Source organism: Elephantulus edwardii, unplaced genomic scaffold (assembly GCF_000299155.1).
Source record: "Elephantulus edwardii isolate Elephantulus edwardi_28Jun2011 unplaced genomic scaffold, EleEdw1.0 scaffold00027, whole genome shotgun sequence".
In the NCBI taxonomy this organism is placed as follows: Eukaryota; Metazoa; Chordata; class Mammalia; order Macroscelidea; family Macroscelididae; genus Elephantulus; species Elephantulus edwardii.
Window position 1 is genome coordinate 1,434,117 of NW_006399777.1, and position 19,991 is coordinate 1,454,107.

Here is a 19,991-nt window from a genome sequence, read left to right on the forward strand (position 1 = left end):
AACTATCTGCAGAAGAATTAAACAAGATCCCCACCTCACTCCATATACAAAAACCAACTCAAGGTGGATCATGGACCTAGGACTAAAACCAAGGACTGTAAACTTCATTCAAGAAAAGCTTGGAAAAACTTTAGTAGCCCTAATCCACAACATAAAGAATCTCCTTTTAAATCTTCCCATGACGGGAGGACGGTTTCTAATGAATGTTCACCTTAAGGCAAGGGAGTTGGGGGAAACTAACAAAAGAGGGGATAAATAATGTACATGGCATTGAAATGGACAAGGGAGAGAACTGTATAAAAGGAACATATGATACGGTATTATTGGTGTGACAAGAGTCCAAAATAAGAGCTGCATAGGGTCTGTGGGAGGAACTGTATAACAATGAAAGAACTTTTTTTTCTAAAGAAAAAACAAACTGGGAGGGAGGCGGGCAGAGAGGAAAATGTGCAGCAATGAATGAATGGAAATCCAAGTTCTTTATAAACTTACAATAATATCTCAATTCAAATAAATAAATTTTTAAAAGAAAAAAGATGTTATCTTTGTCATTTCTTATTCTCAAATATGACTAAGTCATGTTGTTGTTGTTAAGTGCCATCAAGTTGCAGACAACTCATCGCGACCCTATGAACGAAAGACCTGAGCACTGTTCATAATTGTGTGACTAAGTCATACACGTTCCAATTTTATCCACCGATGAGTTTTGCTCAACAATTGTTTCCCGGGATGGACACGATGCTGGAAATCAGACAGGTGACTGAGGATGGGCTTCCCAGGCTCTCACAGCAGAGGTCGGGACTGGAGCATCAACGGAATACTTAGTGGGAAGGGAAGTGGGGGGCAGAGAGCCACACTGTGTGATCTGAGGACCCAGGCTTCGCTTCCTGGGAGACACAAATGTTGACCTGACTTGAAAAATGAGCTGGAGTAAGTGTGAGAAGATGGGAAGGAGGAAAGGACATGGTCTAGATAAAGAAAACAGCTCCAGCTAGGGCTCAGAGGGGTTAAACAGAAACACCCTCCACGTGTGGGAACACACACACACACACACACACACGTCGATTTTATTAAAGCATGAAGTTCAAAGCTGCAAAGGGGACGAGATTGGAGAGTGAGGAGCGGCCAGGTGGTAGAAGGTGGTTTGGATCATGCAAAGGATTTGAACTTGATCTAGAGGTCACAATATTGACCAGCTGGACGTCATTTCTACAGCCCTGGTGAGTACATATGAGGGTTTAATCTGCCACAAAATCGACGTAATTCCAACAATAAACCACCATGGAAGAACAAACCAAAACAAAAACTCCACACATCAAAAGCCTTCATTCCAGGAGTAGGTGTGACATGTCTGTAGACAAGTTTGTGTCCTTGTAACTCAGAGACCACAGTTCCGGAGCTCCTCCTCTCTGTCAATACCTAACTGCGCTGATTTAATAGGTGTCGCTGCTCTGCTTCTTCAGGCCAAGATGAAATGACAGGGACTGAAATACCAATCAATGCCAATCAGAAGGCACCAAGCACGTGTGTGAGACGATGGCGTTCAACATTGAACAGAGCAGAGTGCTGGGCAGGACTATCCTGTGGCTTAAAGATTCCCGGGGACTCAGAACACTCTTTCCTCAGGAAGGCCAAGGCTCCAGGCCTTGCTTTTCTTTTCCTCTCAAATTTCATTTTTCCCTACAGACTTACTTCAACCCTCAAATAGGAGGTTAAGAAGGTCGTCTGCACAATACCTTGTGCCCCATGTCTCCAGGGAATCCTCGTGGACCCTGTAATTTGAAAAGGAAAATAAATCAACACTTCCCTTCCACCAGGTCGGCATACTACTTACAAGAAGTCTGACTCATCCGTTAAAAATAATAAGTGTTTTCCATTCTTACCTTCACTCCTTTTTGTCCCATCGGACCATAGCCTGGGATGCCATAATCTCCCTGTAAACACAACAGCTAGTGTCAATTTCTCCACATGAGAAATAGTAAAAACTGGGCTAGAGAGAATCACTGGGATCTTTAAGGTGAAAGGGGATTTCTTGGTGAACTTGAACTTGGGAACATGAGTGGTGCTGGGCTTTGCTCACTCTCCAGTAGGACTCGCTGCTCCTCTTTCCAGCTCCACTCTGCACCATTGTATGAGCCAGAGGGATGGACCTCTGGACTCATTGAATACGTTTTTATTTATCTGGGAAATTAAGATTGTTCTAAGGACATGGGTGAAAGAAACACAAAATAATGATTATAAATGAACAAAGACATATGGGAAAATGTCCAGCATCACTAGGTAAATAAAGGAAATTTTAAATCATAATGTTGTTGTTATGTACCGTCAAGTTGACTGCAACTCACAGTGACTCTATAAATACTAGCCCTATCTTACTGTCTCATCGTACTTAGCTAATCTCACTGTCTCCACCACACCTATCCCCATTACTGTGTCCATCCATGCCATACAGGGTCGTCTGCGCTTGCGCTGACCCTCCACCTTTCTAAGCACGATGTCCTTCTCCAGGGATTGGTCCTCCTGACAACATGCTCAAAGTATGGGAGAGAGTTTCAAAATCCTTGCCTCCAAGGAGCAACTTGGCTTTACCCCCTCCAGGACAGACCTGTTCGTTCTCTTGGCCGTCCATGGTATGTCTGCTTGGTACTCTTCTCCAGCACCACAATTCAACAGAATTAGTTCTTCTCCTGTCATCCCTAGTTGTTATCTAGCTCTCTGATGCATAGCAAGTAATTGTGAAAACCATGGCCTGGATCAGGTACACCCTGGTCTCTAGATTGACACTGTTGTGTTCTTGATAACAGACTATCCCCAATGTAACTTGTCTTTTAATTTCTTGACTGCTGGTGGCAAGAATGTTGATTGTGGAATCTGGCAAGCTGAAATTATTAACAATCTCAATCTCTTCTCCATCTACCATGATGTCACCAATAGACCCAGTGGTGAGAATCTTTGTTTGCTTGATGTTGAACTTCAATCCATATTGAAGACTACAGTCCTGGACCTTCCGCAGCAAACGTTTTAGGTCCTCTTCAATTTCAGCAAGCAAAGATGTGTCATTTGCACAATGCAGGTTGTTGATGAATCTTCCTCCAATCCTGATGCCAGTTCCTCCTCATAAAGTCCAACCTCCCAAATGACATGTTCCACATATAGATTGAGAAGGTGTGGGGACAGGACACATCTCTCATGTACTCCTTTCCTGATTTTGAATCATGCAGTGCTTCCTGGTCTAAGTTTCACATGAGCACAATCAGGTATTCTAGGACTCCTGTTTTCTCAAGGTTAGCCACAGGTTATTGTGGTCCACACCATCAAATGCCTGTGCATGGTCAACAAAACAGAAATAGACTCTCATTCAAATATATGCACCAATAACCAGAGCCAAAGAGAAGAAAATAGAAAATTTCTACTGAATTTTCCAGACAGAAATCTATCTAATATGCAACCAAGATTCCTTAATAATAACTGGTACTTGGAATGCAAAAGTTGGGAACAATGAAGAAGGATCAGCAGTCAGAAAATTTGGACTTTGTAACATAAATGAGCCTGGAGATAGAATGACAGAAATTTATACAATCAATTATTTATTCATTGAAAATACCTTTTATATAAGAACATAGACAATGACTATACACATGGACCTCACCTGATGGTTTACACAGGAATCATATTGATTACACCTGTGGAAAGAATCCTTGGAGAAGCTCAATATCAGCTGTGAAAACTAGATCAGGTATTGATTGTGGAATAAACCGTCAACTACTCAAGTTCAAATTGAAGCTTAATAAAATTAAAACAAATGCACAAGAACCAAAATTTGACCTTGAGTCTCTCCCACCTGAATTTAAAAACTATCTCAGGAACAAGTTTGAGGGTTTGAACACTAATGAACGATGACCAGATGAGTTGTGGGAGGATTTTAAGAATATCATCCACAAAGAATGCAAAAGGTAATTACAAAGACAAAGGAGGAAGAAAAGACCAAAATGGATGTCAGAAGAGACTCTGAATATTTCACTGGAATGTTAAGAAGCCAAAACAAAGGGAATAAGTAAGAAAGTTAAGGAATTGAACAGAAGATTTCAAAGGGCAGCCCAGGAAGACAAAGAAAGTGTTAGAACAAAATGTGCAAGAAGCTAGAGTCAGAAAATAAAAATGGACTAACTTGATTGGCAGTTCTTTCCTTCCCCCCAACTTCCAAATCCATTTTTTTAATTGAAAATGTCTGATTAATGTTTTGAAATTTAAAATGAGCATGCTAATAGGATGAAAGGAAGTAAAGGACTTGAAGTTTCCTTCAAGCTGAAAGAATGGAAGAATAAATTCAAGCCTCAAGTTTTAATACTTAAGGATGTTATGGGCAGCATATTGAATGATTCTGGAAGCATCAAAAGAGAATGGAAAGAATACACAGAGTCACTGTACCAAAAAAATTAGCTGACACAGAAGAATTTCATGAAACCGCATATGATCAGGAGGTAACGGTGATTAAAGGAAGTTCAAGCTGCTCTGAAGGCATTGGAAGAGAACAAGGCCCCAGGAACTGATGGAGCACCAAACTGACACATTTCAGCAAACAGCTGCAGGCCTAGACGTGCTCCCCAGGTGGTGCTAAGAAATCTGGAGGACAACCTCCTGGCCAACTGACTGGAAGAGATCCATGTATATTACCATTCCAAAAAAAGTGATCCAACAGAGTGTGGAAATCATCGAACAGTGTCACTAATATAGGCAAGCAAAATCCTGCTGAAAATTATAAAAAAAAATAACAATTTTTAAAAAGATGGTTAGAAAAACAAGTTGGGTTTAGAAGAGGCTGTGGTACGAGGGGCATCATTGCCAATGTCAGATGGATCTTGGCAGGAAGCACAGAATACCAGGAGAAGAAATCATAGTGAGTTACTATTCATTTTGGTGAATAAAATTGGAAATAAATGAAAACAAACAAAAGCAGTAATGCGCGTTGTTGATAAGGATGCTCTGTGTGAGCACTGTCCTGTTAAACAAACTTTTCTTTTTTTGTTAGAGGTTTTCCTAAAGGCACATTGCAATAGGGGCTGATTCACATTCAGCCATTCATATAACGTGCGTTTTCTATCATTAGTTACGATGGGTTAGAGCAGTTAATTACTCCTCATCAATCCCTCACTGCACCTGCCCTTCTCTTCACCCAACCTATCTGCTTATTAGTGTCTATTCTCCTCTCCTTTCTTCCACATCCCTGTTACCCTCCAAGATTGATTCTATGTGAAAGCCTTTTTCTGTAGATTAAAAAAAAAAAAAGAAACCATAACAAAAACCAAACGGATTCTTTGACCTTACTCTGATACTTGCAGAGTTTCCATGTAGAAATTAGGATTTAGCTCAAATGTAGTTAGGTACAAGACTGTTTACTGCTGTGCTGTTCATGAAAAACTAGAAACAAATAAAGTGGGGGTCTAGTGGTAAGAAGAATCCCAAAGGCAGGGGTTCGAATCCACCAGCTGCTCTGTAGGAGGAAGGCCACCACCTCCCATGTGATTCATTGCCTCTGAAAACCTGCTGGAGGGTCAGCTGTGGGTCGGTTCCTGCAGGACAGAAGACAATAGTCACATAAGCTAAGGTACGTATATCCAGTAGAGTACTAGGAAATTATTCACAACAGCACGAAGAAAAAACTTAATAACCTGGAAATCCTTCCTGACGTGTTACTGAGAGGGGTAGAGCCTGCTGCAATGAGCTTGTTTCTGATGTCTCCAGGATGTTGGTGATGAAGAGTCCAAATGTCAACATAAAAGGGTTAGGAGTATATCATTTTTTTTCTCTTCTCCCATTTACCTCTTTCTGAGTTTAGTACATTTTCTTCAGTATCTCTGCCTAACTTTTGTAATAAAGATATTTTTCAAGAAGGCCCTTTGGCGTCACTTAGGGTGCTTGGGTGGCCTAGTCCACAGAGCTGCACTGCTAACCCGGAGGCCGTCCGTCTCCCCAGTGTGAATCCACCGCTGGAGAAAGGTGGGAAGTCTCCTCTCTGTTCCTGACCACCTCAGACACCTGCGGGAGAGTCGCCGGGAGGCAGCATCCGTTCCACAGCAGCGAATGCGTGAGGAAGTAAGTCCCGTCTCTAGATGAACGGCTCCAGGAGCGGAGGTCTTTGTCCAGGCAGAGCCTTGGGAGCAGAACCCAGGCCTGGAGACAGAGGGCCCTGTGTGTGCCGACGCTCCACGGAGCCGTGCAGGGAGAGAAGTAGGAGTGGTGCCGTTCATCAGTTCATCAACTGACGTGCGTCTCTATGACCAGAGGGACTTTCATCAAGCTGATTCTGACTCAGAGCACTGATTCTGACCCTGTCACGCAGAGTAGATCCAGCCCACACGGAGTGCAAGGCTGTGCAGAGAATACAACCGTTCTGACAGGAAAATATTGACATATTCTAACTCATCCGCCACCCTCTCTGCGTCCTCCTCCTTCGCCTCCATTCTCTCTCACTTGACAGCCTCACTACAGAATGATCACTGTGGGATGCAGACATGTCCCCCAACATCCCAGATGCTGATACGCCTTCAATAGCCCAGAGTTCAGGCTGATAACACCAATCCCCTCTCACACCCCAGACCAAGCCCCCGGAGTGGGGAAGGCTTGGGGTCCCCACACTTCATACCTGTGCTCCTCGCTGTCCCGGTTGCCCTCTTGACCCTTGTGCTCCAGGAATTCCAGGTTCCCCCTAGTTAGTGAGACAAGAAGAACTTGCGGTCAGTGAAATGAAGGCCTGGTTCCCGGTGTCCAGTGAGGAGGATACAGGCTGTTGGGGAAGGGAGAGAGACAGGAGGGAGGAACGATGGTGTTCCTCAAAGTCAGCAAGCACGCCTCCAGTGCAGCCAGGGGCAGGTTCAAGTACAGGACTGAAGAGAGAGGCCAAGGAAGGCCCGTTTACTGGGAGGTGTGCTGATTCCTTTGATGCTTTATTTACCCATTCTAAATGATGGGTTGGCTCAGAACACGAACGGCATTAAATGTGGCAGACATTCTTCTGCCCTCAGGAAGCAAAATTTCAGTGAGAAGAGAGATAATCAGACAAGCACTTACAACATTGCATGATGACGTTTGGGCGCTACAGAAGTAAAGAGACCTGCATTTGCTTGGGTGTCCAGAGGCTGCCAGAAGGTAAGGAGCTTGTAAGCAGAGCTGTGAAGGCGAGGGAGGGGGAGCATGGACGTAGCACGGGGACAGCACTGGGGTGAGGCCCAGCACAGCACTGAGGGCAGGAGACAGAAGTGCTGCGGAGGGAAAGAATTAAACAGGATTAAGTCTCGAAGGGCCAGTCAGCCACTCAAAGTTTGGAGCCTTGTCTTGAGGACCATCGGGAAGGTGAGACTCACTCCATGATTTTATGAGGCCAGTGCTAAATGGCCACATTGGGCACCTCGTTAAAAACTTGTTAAAAATGCCATAAAGTTTCCAGCAGAGCATTAAACCAGGCATTCCAGGCCCATGAAGGCAGATGTGGAAACCACAGGAAGTTCTGAGGCAGAGGAGTAAGATCCTGACCCGGGCAGCAATTTACTCTCCAAAGATCTACCCTCCGTGAGGCACCTCAGAAGTGATGGGTGGTTTAGATGGATAATCGCCTGGATAAAGTCTGGGGCTCTGCACCCCCTTGGTCATTGAATGTGGCATTCAGACAATCACGGGTCTGCAGGGCTTTTCAGAGTCGTTCATAATGGGTGAGGACCACCTCTTCTCTGGAGGTTTCCAAAGTTCCTGGAGGAACTGAACAGAGATTCTCCCCTCGCTGAAGGAGGAGGGGATACTAGCAGAGAGCTTGTAGAGTTAACAGGAAGATCAAGATGAGAATAGAGAGAGCTTGCTAACAGCATTTGGTTTACTTTGCTGTTGTTAAGAGACAGAGTGACACACCCATTCCACCGCTTCTCCACACATGTTCACGTGATTCTGGTTGCACTCCTGACTTGTGCAGACGCCTCACCTCCTGAGGTGTTCCTTTCCTGGGACACTGCCCTCTCTGTGGGTCCCGTCTAAACCTTCCAGTTACTATTATCAACTTGACCTTAGACAGGTATTTTTTTTTAAAAAAAAAGATATGCGTAATGGTCAAAATAGAGATTTTTTACTAGTTAAGCTAAACTAGTGTTTGGATTTAAGAAGATTTTAGAGAATAGTTTTGGTTTAAGGTTTAGAGAATGTCTCCGGACAATGGTGAGAACTGACACTCACTTTTGTGCCCCAGGGTCCTGGCTTTCCAGTGCTCCCTGGAGGTCCCATTAGCCCCGGAGGTCCCTGAAAGGAAGAGACAGGCAGGTGTCACCACGTCAACTCTCAGAAACACTTCTCAGTGTTCTTCTCTAAAAATGGGCAAACGTGTCATCAGCAAACATGGCAGGAGGGTAACCAAGCAAATGTGGACGTTCCTGGCTTTCTGAGCCCTCTCAATCTAAAAAGAGCTGGAGAGACTCGGAAATAGTTCCATTCAAATCCTCCACCAACAACTTCTTATTGTTCATGGTCAGAACACAGGAGGCAAGTTGACCCAGACGGTCAGTTCAAGATGTGACTTTAGGACTCTAGATCGGGATAGCCAGGGATTTCTGTTGACTGAACGCCTTTCAAATCTCTGTAATCAATGAAAATACAAGTAGTACAACAAAACCAGATTCATCTTGGAGAGGATTAAACCAGGCTGCTCCTTGGAGGCAAGGATTCTGGGGCTTCATCTGACATACTTTGGACATGTTGCCAGGAGGGACGGGTCCTTGGAGAGGGACATCATGCTTGGGAGAGTGGAGGGACAGAACAGGAGGGGAAGACCCTCTATGAGATGGATTGATTCAGTGACTGGGGTAATCAGGATGGGTGTGTCAGAGGCAGTGCGGTTGGCGCAGGACAGAGCAGGGTTTAGGGCTGTTGGGCATAGGGTCGCTATGAGTCGCAAACGACTCGACGGCACATAACAACAACAACAACAACAACAAAACCCAAGATAATGGGCCAAATTTTGGAGGAAGTGTTCAGCAATATTTGTATTCTTTCACAGTTATTTCTCTTTCTCTCTCTCCTCTTCCTCTTCTTCCTTCTCCTCCTCCTCCTCCTCTCCCTCCCCCTTTTCCTTCTCCCCATCCTCCCCTCCTCTTCATCCTCCTTTTCTTTTTCTCCTCCCCCTCCTCCTCCTCTTCCCTCCTTCTCTTCTTCCAATTCAATGAACTTGCATAAAACCCAAGTGAAAGAGAATGAAAGACACCTAGTTACCTATCAAGAATCTGAGCTGGGCTAAAAACTGCTCCCCAATTAATCCAAAACAGATCCATCCATAAATGGATACAATAAAGTAATCCAAGTCTGAAGATATTTTTGAAGTAAGAAGAAAACAACGTCTGGGCATTACCATGATGCTCCCAAGTCACTCACCTGAGGCCCCTTATGTCCTTCATGTCCCTTTTCGCCTTTCCCACCAGGAGCTCCATTTGGGCCCTTTTGTTATTGTAAAAGAAACATAACTCAGTGACAGGTGTCAATGAGAAACCTGCTTTCTTGGTTCGTGCTTTTGAAATAGGCCGTGGAGACCCCTCCAGGAGCTTCTAGCTTTACTGTTAAAGCTGAAAACAGACTTTAAACCGGGAGAGTAGGAAGTACATGTGACTCAGTGGTTCATGTCATCGTCGCTGTTCTGCTAAGAAACAACAAAGACTAAGGAGGAAAAGAGAGCCTTTGGACCAAATCAAGACACACAGAGAAGCCAGTCAGAGCTCTCGACGGGCTTATCGATACGTGAAACAGAGCAGTTTTCAAACAGGATAGGGGATGTTTAGCAGCAAAGCCTACTGGGAGAATCCGAGCATGTTCCTCTGTCAGACTTACCTTCAAGTTCATGGTTCTTGATAATCCTTTTACAGAGGAAACACTAGGCATCTCAGGCAGGTTTCTGACTATTTAAGCTCCACATGTAAAATAAGTTCTTGTTGCCCAATGCAAACGTCAGCTGGAGCCAGAGGCCTGGCCTGGGTTAAGGGCCTAGACAGTGCATGGACACTCTTGGGTTCAAAGGGCCCTGCAGCATGCGAGACACCTGTCACCTCACCTGAGTGCCTGGGAATGGACCGGTCCCAGGGTTACTCAGTCAGAGGACCTACTAGCTGGTGACTTAGTTAAGGGACCCTGGAATCACTCTGGAGAATCTCAAATCCCAGTTTAACATTAAGCGTCTGGAACTTTCCAAAATAAAAATGATCTCTTGAGAAGAGGTTGATGCTAGGTGCCTCACAGTGACCCTCTGGCCCGGGCCCTCGCTGCGCCGTGCTCTGTTCTCGGCCACACTCATTGCTGCAGTCCCCGTGCCAGCCCATCCTGTTGGGGGTCTTCTCCCGACTGCCCACCTTTCCCAGTCTGATGTTCTCTTCTAAGGCCTGGCGTCTCCTGACAACACGCCCACAGTGGGTGACGGGAGGTTTCACCAGCCTTTAACGAGCATGTCGACACAGGTCCTTCCAGACAAGTCCAGGTTTAAAAGGCCTGACGTTCGGTCTGGTCACTAAACACCCACGTGCTACAAAGCCCTTCTCCAGGCACGGCTGGGAGAGAACAACGCAGCATCTTCATGGAAGAGAGGAAGACAGGGAAGCTCCGACTTGTGATGTTCACACAACCAGACAGGACCATGACCAAATGTGAGTGGAGCCTACAAAGCTGTGCTGGTCATACTCCAGGCGCACGGCCATCCCCTGTGGACATTTGAGGTCTAAGGGTCTAACTCCAAACTCCAAGCTAACGCCTTTCTTGGCTGTCTGTGTTCAAGACCATCAGTTTGTCGATATATAATATGATATATGTTGTATTGTTGCAAAGTACCACTGAGCGGAAACCAACCCACAGCTGACACTCCAGTGGGTTTTCAGAGGCAGGAAGTCTCACAACAGCAGGGTGGCATCCACTTCCTAAACAACGTGTCTCCAGAAACTCTATGAATGTTGATAAATGCTGATAGTTGTAGAGGTGCTTCAGGCCTTTTGTGCAGAGGGTCACTATGAGTTGTGCTCGACTTTAAGGCAATCAACAAGTCTCACAGAAGGAGATTGTCCATCCATCTCTTAGGGAGCAGCTGATGGATTAGAACCATGTACCTTTGGGTTAGAAGAGCCACTCTTTACTACTAAGCCACCAGCATGCTATGCTATGCTATGCTATGCTATGCTATGCTATGCTATGCTATGCTATGCTATGCTATGCTACGCTACGCTACGTAATATGACATTAAGGTGGATGGGTTTAGTACTATATTTTCGTATATAATGCACTGACACAGGGAATACAGCTGTGCCCATCGTAAAGGAATCCTCGGGAGGTTTGCAATAGAGCGGTGTGATGAGTGTGTTATCTGCACAGGACGTGGTGCTGTGCGGACTCCACACATGCCTACACTTTCCTCTACAAAGAGGGTCACCGTAAGCTGCCAACGTGCAGTTCTGGTGAAACAGTCACTCGTTCTCCGACAGAAATGCAGGATCCCGGAGTTAAGTATTCCGGGAGCAGCAGGTTCACCTTTCCTCAGTCACCCCTGCCTTCTTCCCGTTAGGACAGTCAGTCCCCAGTGTCCCAACATACCTGTGGGCCTCGCGGGCCTTCATCTCCTGGAGCCCCTTCAAGTCCAAGACTTCCTGGTTGCCCCTGGCAAATGAGAGTTGGTGGGGTTAAGACTGTCTCCACATCATCCTCCGACACAGTACCTGTTACAGACGGTGTCCCCTGGGATACATCACAGCATCCTGGCCCCTCCGCCTGTGGCTGGCCTCCAATGTAGACTAGGGTTGTCTTTGTTATGTTAGTAATGAGGCCATAGGGTGTGACCACTTCCTATTGTAAAGCTGACCACTCCTTCACGTTAAGGGGTGTAGACAGTGAGACTCAGCACACATGGGGGAGGGGGAGAGCCAGCATATGAGGGTTGTGAGGAATCAAGGAATGTTGGGGTCACACCAGCTGGGACAAGGACCTTCCCCAAAGACCTCCTCCAGAGCTGGTGCTGAGAACTCGCCCTGCAGCCCGCTGGCTTCCCGAGCTGGGAGGACATTTCTGCTTGTTAAAGCCTCCTCTTGGGATATTTGTTAGAGCAGCACTGAGAAACCAAGGCAGACCCTACAGAGCACGAAATGCGCCTTGGTGACAGTGTGTTACGGCTGGACTCCGAATCAACAGGTCAGCAGTTCCCCAGCAGGACAGCGGGGGAAAGGTGGACCGTCTCCTCTGGAAGGACACCGGGCAGAGGGTCCCTGGGAGTCAGAACGGGTTCAGCAACAGTGGCCTTGGGGGGTTAGACAGAACCCACGGCCGCTGGGCCAAGTCCAACTCCTCGTAAGCCTCAGAGACCAAGGAGCCCTGCACCCCAGGGTCCGGAGCCGTGAACTTGGACCAGAGCAGACGGGCTTGTCTTCTCCTTGTTGATCAGCGGGCTGATCCCAACTGCCAGCCGTCAGCGAGCAGCCCAACACCTGGTCCACTGCGTCATCAGGACTCTGGCCTGTACAGGGCAGAGGTCCCATGTGGGCTGGAAGCCACTCTTCCTTTCCCTGGGATTTGACTCTTTCTTACCCGTGAGGAATGAACCCAGGCCGGCTGCTGCCTACGCCTGTTTGCTGTTATAATGAAATGCACTCCCCACCATGATTGTAAATGCGCCTGGGACGTAGTTAGCTGCAGGGCAGCACAGGCTGGTCACCTCCAGGGGCCTGAGGAGGAGGCTTTGCCTCGGGCAGCTGAACTGATGGGGACTGGGCTCCCCACCATTGTCTGTGGTCTCGCCCAGTGTGGGGCGGGTGGGTTGCTTCCAAACACTCATCCATACCCACCACCATGTGAAGAATTGCCGTCCTCCCACCACCGCAGAGGGCAGGAGACAAGGACGCTTACCGGGACACCTGTAGGTCCCCTTTGACCTTCTCTTCCCTGGAACAGAAAAGAAGACCTGTTAGTGGTCGGGGCTCTGGGTGGAGGGACCCTTGGAGGCAAACCAGCCTCTCTCGTTCACAGCACCTCTGATTGACGTGCATAATGAGCTGCTCGCAGAAACGGCTTCCCGAGGTGCTTTCCACAGGACTTTACACACCGGGCACTTAATTACAGCCTAGCATTTGGGGGATTGATTGCTAACCAATCCAAAAGTCATTACCATCACAGCTCCAGGCTGATAAGCCCTGACAGCTATCAAGGAGGCTGCTGGGAGAATCAAGTCCCCATGAAGAACGTCTTCCACCTTCCCCTCCTCCAAAGCCCACAGGGAGCTGTCAATCAGAGGCTTCCCAAAGAGAAGCCCGTGCACCCCAGTGCGGTACCCTGGTCCTCTGTCTCACCCTGGGGGGACAGTAAACCCTTGGCTGATACCATGCGTCTGGTGGGCCCCTGGGGTTTGTCTCGCTGGAACTCTACAAGGAGGGCTCTGCTTTCCTCTGTACGTAGTGGTCCAAGCACCCCCACCTTCCTTGGATCCCTGAAGCTGGAATCTGGGGACCCGCCCAGAGGTGATTTCCCATGGCTAGCTCAGGTGCTCCATCTAGTGGCTGTTTTGCCACACCGTCTCATTTCCAGGAGGGACGGTGAGTCTAGGTCCTAATGCCTGTGTTCTCTGTAACACTGGCCTGCTCTCCTCCACCGTGCACCCGTTAGCCAGTCTCCTGCCCTGCTTTCAAAGGGTCAAGGCATCTTTCAGTCATTAGCTCACTCTGAACTGTGATTGAAAACTATGATTCCGTGCAAATCACTTATTTGTCATTGTTATGTGCTGCCGAGTTGACCCATAATGACCGCATGAACAACAAATCTGAACCCTGTCCTGTCCTGTCCTGTCCTCACAGACTCTGACACACTCAAGCCCACTGCTGCAGTCACTGTGTCGGTCCACCTGGCTCCTCTCTTTCACCAATCCACCATCTTCAATATTGTCAACTCCCCGAGCAATAACGTCTCCTAGCAACATCCCCAGAGGATGTGAGATGAACCTTTGCCTCCAAGAAGCACTCTAGCTGCAACTTCTGCAAGATGTATCTGTTTGTTCATCTCCAACCCCACAGCCCAAAGGTATCAATTTCTGTTATTCATTATGCAGCTTCCAGATGCATACTGACTGAAAAGACCATGGCCTGAATCAGATACACCTTAGTCCTCAAACTGACATCATTGCTCTTCAATAATTTGAGGAGGTCCATGGCTACAGACTTTCCCAGTGCAATATGTCTCCTGATCTCCTGACCACTAGTGCCTGGGTATTGTTGATTGTGCATCCAAATAAGATGAAGTCATTGGGGGGGAAAAAAAAAAGATGAAGTCATCGACATCTCAATCCTTTCTCTATCATGGTGTTGCCTGCTGGGTTAGTGGTGAGAGTTGTTTGTTTGTTTGTTTGTTTGTTTGTTTTTGTCATTGAGACATAATCCATATCAAAGACTGTATTGTTTGATCTTCAGTAAACACTTCAAATTCTGTTAACTTTCAGCAAGCAAGTTGTGTCATCTGCATAACGAAGATTATTGATGAGTCTTCCTCCAATCCTGATGCCACATTCTTCTTCAGAGTCAAGCTTCTCAAATAATTTGCTCAGTATGCAGATAGAACAGGTATAGAGGGAGAATCCAACCACAGTGCACATCTTTCTTAATGTTAAACCATGCAGTGTTCCCTTGCTGTTCACACAACAGTCTCTTGATCTGGATATAGGTTTTGCATAAGCACAATTAAGAGTTCTAGATTCTTAATGGCTCCAGCAATCAGGAGAACTAACAGGTATGTCTTTGGAGATGGTACAGCCAGAATGCTTCGTGGAGGCGCAGATGGGCATGTTGCTAAGAAAGGTTATTCCTTGGAGAGGGCCAACGTGCTTGGAACAGTGGAGGGCTGGCAGAGGAGAGGAAGACCCTTAGCCCTCTGGATCGACATAGTCACTGCAGCAGTGGGCTCAGAGAGTCAGAGAGTGTGCGGATGGCACCGCATAGCACAGGACGGGGGCAGGGTTCAGATGTGTTGTTTGTTGGGCTATCCTCATGGACGTAGAGGAGGCACCTAACAACAATAACAAACAGTGTGTTTAATGATACCGTGTGGAAGCTATGTAACGATCTCCCACCATCTGTCAAACTAGCTGTAGGAGGGTTAAGCGTGGAATGCATCCCTCCCTACTCGCACCCCAGCTCTAAGGGGGTGTAGGGGAGGGTGGCCTGGTACCTTTATCTCACTGCAGATGAAAGGGGAAGGAAGGAAGCCAGGAGTTGGGGAACTCCTTGTACCAGGAGGGAAGACTTTCAGGGAATAGAGCGTGTCTTTTGGACCTGGGCCCCTGCGAGATGAAGCTCATGACAGAGGATAGGCTGGGACACGTGATGTCTCCAGGAAACGCCTGGGCTACAGATGCTGAAGGAAGCAAAGACTTTCCTCCACAACCGGTACCGAGATGGGCCTTCCCCTGATGCTGGATTTCCAGCCTCCTGAACTGTAAGAAAAGGCACTTCTGTCCATTAAAGCTAACCGTTTGTAGTATCGCTGTTACAGTTGTGTTGTTAGGTGTTGTCAACTACCACTCATAGCAAATGCGTGGCTGTATACCAGCGAGATGGGATTGACCCATAGCTGACCCTCCAGCGGGTTTCCAGAGGCAGTTAATCACACAGAAGGAAATTGCCCATCGATCTCCAGTGGAGCAGCTGCTGGATTCAAAGCACATGCCTTTGGAATTGCAGCCCAGCTTCTTAACAGTCGGCCACCAGAGCTCCCTGTGAACCACAAAGCCGCACCTTGCCTTGTCCTGAGCATCCTCCTGGTTCTCCGATACGCCTGGCCGCGCTGTTACAGACACTGTTCTCTCACGCCCTGACTGTCCACCTCTCCCAGCACGTCAGCTCCTGTCCAAGGTCTGGTACTTCCTGACAACACGCTCCAAGTATGTGAGACAAAGAAGATGAAGATGTGAGACCAAGCATGAGAAGAAACTCTGTCTCTGTTATAGCAGCTTTAGATGACGAGGACAGTGCTTGTGAAGAAAAACCAGCCACAAAACCACGCCTGAGCTCAGGGCTCTCTTTTTTTTTTGTTTTTTTGTTTTTGTTTTTGTTTTTGTTCTTTGTTTCAGGGCTCTCTTGACATTCGGAGAATTTCTGTACGTGAGAATCCACTCCATGGCTCTGCTTCTAGTTTTCATCCTGACAATTAAAACTCTTCAAGTGAGGCTCTACCCTTTAAGGTATTCCTTGCTTTTAAAAGGCAGCTAACTTCCAGGAGACATTACCACATTGTCACTGGTCGGCTGTGATGTGACTAGTATGTCACTTCCCTTGACAGCATAAAAGTGGAGAAAAAGTAGCAAACAAACATGGAGGCATCACGATTCTGTCTTCACTCAGAAACAGGCAATGAAGGCGTGTTTCTTCCATGCCTCGCAATGCAATACACCGGTTAGGGACAAGGCCTTAGAAGTCACACACTGGCTGGGGACAGGACCTTAGAAATGGCACACCGGTTAGGGACAGGGCCTTAGAAGTCACACACCAGTAAGAGACAAGGCTGTACAAGACACACACCGGTTGGGGACAGGGCCATAGAAGCCATGTAGTCTGGAGTTGATCTCAGCTGCTGAAGGCCTGGACAGCACAGGGAGGCTACACAATAAACCTGACAAGGGTGGTGAGTAACACAGACTCTGGGGTGAGATAGCCTGGGTTCAAATCCCAGCTCCATCAGTTCCCAGATAGTATGACCTTGGGCAAGTTGTCTAAAGGGTTTTGTGGGTTTTCACCCCTCAACTTTAAAAGAGACCAAGCAAGCCTGTCTTGGCGAAGTGCATGGAGGGCTCTCCCTAGAGGCAGGAAGGGGAAGCTTCATCCCACAGCCTTTGGGGATGTGGTCAGTAGGGGCCAGTCCTCGGAGGAGGGGCATCACACTGGGGAAGGTGGAGGGTTGGAGACAGGAAGACCTTCAGCAAGATCGAGTGTGTCCATCCCTCCACTGATGCACGGCGACTGTGACAACAGACCGGAGCGCCTCAGAGACGGTGAGGGTGGCACAGCACCGAGTTCATAAAGTCACTCTGAGATGTCGTGGACTTGATAGTGCTTAACAACAACAACACAGGTCTATTATAACGATCAACTAACTAACTATCTAATAACTAAATATCAAATTAAACTAACACTTAAAGGTGATTTGATCAGGACTTGGATCAAAGCAGGTGCTGTCCAAGTATAAATGTAATTCTTTAGAAATATTCCCTGTGTGTTGCAGGATATGAAAGGGCCCATATGGGACAAAGAGTCAAGTGTTAGTCAACGGTTAGCAGTTCAAGACTCCCCAGGATGACTTGGCAGAAAGTCCTGGCAATCTACTTCTGAAAACGTGGCTGTGAAGCCCTTCAAGGTTGTCTTCAGAATGCGCACGAGGTCACCTGAGCACTGGGTTCAGCTCCATGGCAGCCCTCGTAGGCAATGCAGGCCTTCATTGGAAAGGTGAGGAAATGAGAAATGCTAGCTATGAGTTTAGGTCCACAGTGTCTTGTATAACTCAGGAGGAAAGAGGTCTGACGGAGGCCAGTGGGGAAAGGGTTAGGGCAGAGAGGAAGCTGGAACCTCATACCTTGGAATGATTTCAAAGGCATCAACTTGCTGTCCAAGTCCTAGCCTCCCACTCCGCCTCTGACATCTCTTGTTTAAAAGCACTTAATTGATGTCAGAGTTGCAATGCTATTGTGAACAAGTATTTTCTCTTTAGCCAACAAAAATATTTCCCTTGAAAGTTTACAGCAGTTAGCTCATCCTGCTGGTCTTCTGCGTCCTCTGATTACGGGTCAAGTCTCTTGTGTGGAGGAGGCTAAGTCCCAACGAAGTGTCCCAGGAACAGCAGGAAGCCTAACCCCTGACTGCTGATGCTTCCACTTAGGAACGACGCTTCAAGGTGAAGGAGGGAAGAGAATTCAAGCCTGTTTGTCCCCTCTCTAGTAGGAAGGTCATCGACCATGACTTTCACAATGAAGAGGAGATCCTAACCTTGTCACAGGCAACAAAGCCGAGGAGTTTCCACTTCTCCCCGCACAGAACTCAGGAGCAACTCCAGGACCCCGGACGTCCTTCTACTCTTCTGATGATCCCCATGTGGAAGGAACGTGTGCCAGAAGGGATTCTGCACAATCTCAACATCAAAGTCAAAGGTGATTCCCTAAAAACGGGGGAATCCAATGGCCTTGTTTTATGCTCTAGAAGGTCTGTTGTTATGTGTCGTTGAGTCATTTGCGACTCATAGCGACCCTATGTACAACAGCCCTAAATCCTGCTCTACCCTGTGGCAACCCTATTATCTCTGCTACACCTACCCCCACCACCCCAGTGACTGAATCAATCCATCTCATTGAGGGTCTTCCTCTCCTGGGCTGTCCCTCTACTTTCCCAAACATGACGTCCCTCTCCAAGGACTGGTCCTTCCTTACAACATGTCCAAAGTATGTCAGATGGAGCTTCAGAATCCTTGCCTCCAAAGAGTAACCTGGTTTCATCCTCTCCAGAAGGAACCTGTTTGTTCTCCTAGCTGTCCATGGTATATATATTCAACACTCTTCTCCAGCACCACAGATCAAAGGCATCAACTCTCCTTCTATCATCTCTAGTCATTGTCCAGCTCTCTGATGCACAACAAGTGATTGCAAAGACCATGGCCTGGATCAGGTGCACCTTAGTCTCCAGACTGACACCGTTGCTCCTCAGTACCTTAGAGAGGTCTCTGACAGTGGACTTTCCCAATGAAATTCATCTTTTAATTTCCTGGCTGCAGGTACCAAGAGTGTTGATTGTGGAGCCAAGCAAACGGAAACTGTCTGACATCACATAAAAGCAAAACCCAATGGGCTCCACGCTGCCGAGCAGCTTCCGTCTCACAGCAGCCCTGCAGGACAGAGAACTGCCTCACGGGCCTCACCACCCGACGCTGTGAACATTCATGACACTGTCAGCTCCTTACTCCCACAGCACAGCTGGTGGGTGTGAACTCTGAACATTTCTGTGAGCAAACATTCAAGCACTGCACCACGAGGGATCCTGATATCACAAAAACCCTCGATCTCAAACCCACAGCCTTCAAGTCGGAGCCCACCCATAGTTGACCCTCCAGTGTGCAGACCCTCTCACAGGCTTTATGTCATTATGTGGCAGAAGAATGTCCACCTTTCTCCAGTAGAGATGCTCTGGAATTATTCTAGAACCTGTAGGTTGCTACCACTTCTTGTTGTTGTTGATTGTCATCAAGTCGAGCACAACTCATAGCGACCCAATGAACAGAAGGCCTCAAGCCTTTCTATAACTATCGACACTTATCAAAGTTCATAGAGTTTCCAGAGGCGTGTTCTCCTGTGTTTGTTCCTCTGAGGAAGAAAGTCTCTCATTCTCCTTCCCCATTGGCAACACGTGAAGAGAAAGGAAATACGTTTGCCCGGTTCATAGAATCTCACTAAGGGCAAAGATGCTAAGCTCCTGGGGAAGAGACTCTGTTAAAGTCACCGAATCTCTTCAAAGACCTTCAAAAGCATCTAGAAGCAGAAAGGCAACAGCTAGTGAACGGTTCTCAGCCAGGAGGGATTTCACCCCAGAAGACACTTGGTGACATTTTTGGTTATCACGACTGGGAGAAGCAGGCACTACTCAATCGAGCTGGCAGAGCCCAAGGATGCAGTTAAACACTCCACAGGGCCCAGGACACCGGCTGCGGCACAGGACTCTCCAGGTACACCATCGTAACAGTGAGACGGAGAACCCTTGTCACTGTAATCACACTCCGGGGCCACCTACATGCACCGTAAATGCTGGGAAGGCCTCCGCAGTGTCTCTCAGTGGTCTCAGAGGAGATAAGTGCCCGAGGAATACTCACCCTGCTCCCTCTGGGGCTGGGGCTGCCTTGTGTCCCTTTCTGTCCAGACTGACCCTAGAAAGGCAACAGTTCCCTCAAGATTATCAGCCAATAGATTCTAAAGAATTATAATAATA

General features: G+C 47.4%; 1 protein-coding gene across 1 annotated transcript in view; it reads right to left on the reverse strand.

The window, feature by feature from the left end:
- COL6A5 (collagen, type VI, alpha 5) overlaps positions 1–19,991 on the reverse strand; it is a 99,361-nt gene that overhangs the window by 50,048 nt on the left and 29,322 nt on the right. The window contains exons 19-26 of the mRNA XM_006883398.1: positions 19,876–19,929; positions 12,898–12,933; positions 11,596–11,658; positions 9,406–9,468; positions 8,218–8,280; positions 6,644–6,706; positions 1,884–1,934; positions 1,737–1,772 (exon numbers count right to left, since the gene is read on the reverse strand). Coding sequence (XP_006883460.1) covers positions 1,737–1,772; positions 1,884–1,934; positions 6,644–6,706; positions 8,218–8,280; positions 9,406–9,468; positions 11,596–11,658; positions 12,898–12,933; positions 19,876–19,929 — 429 coding nt within the window. The remainder of the gene's footprint in view (positions 1–1,736; positions 1,773–1,883; positions 1,935–6,643; positions 6,707–8,217; positions 8,281–9,405; positions 9,469–11,595; positions 11,659–12,897; positions 12,934–19,875; positions 19,930–19,991) is intronic.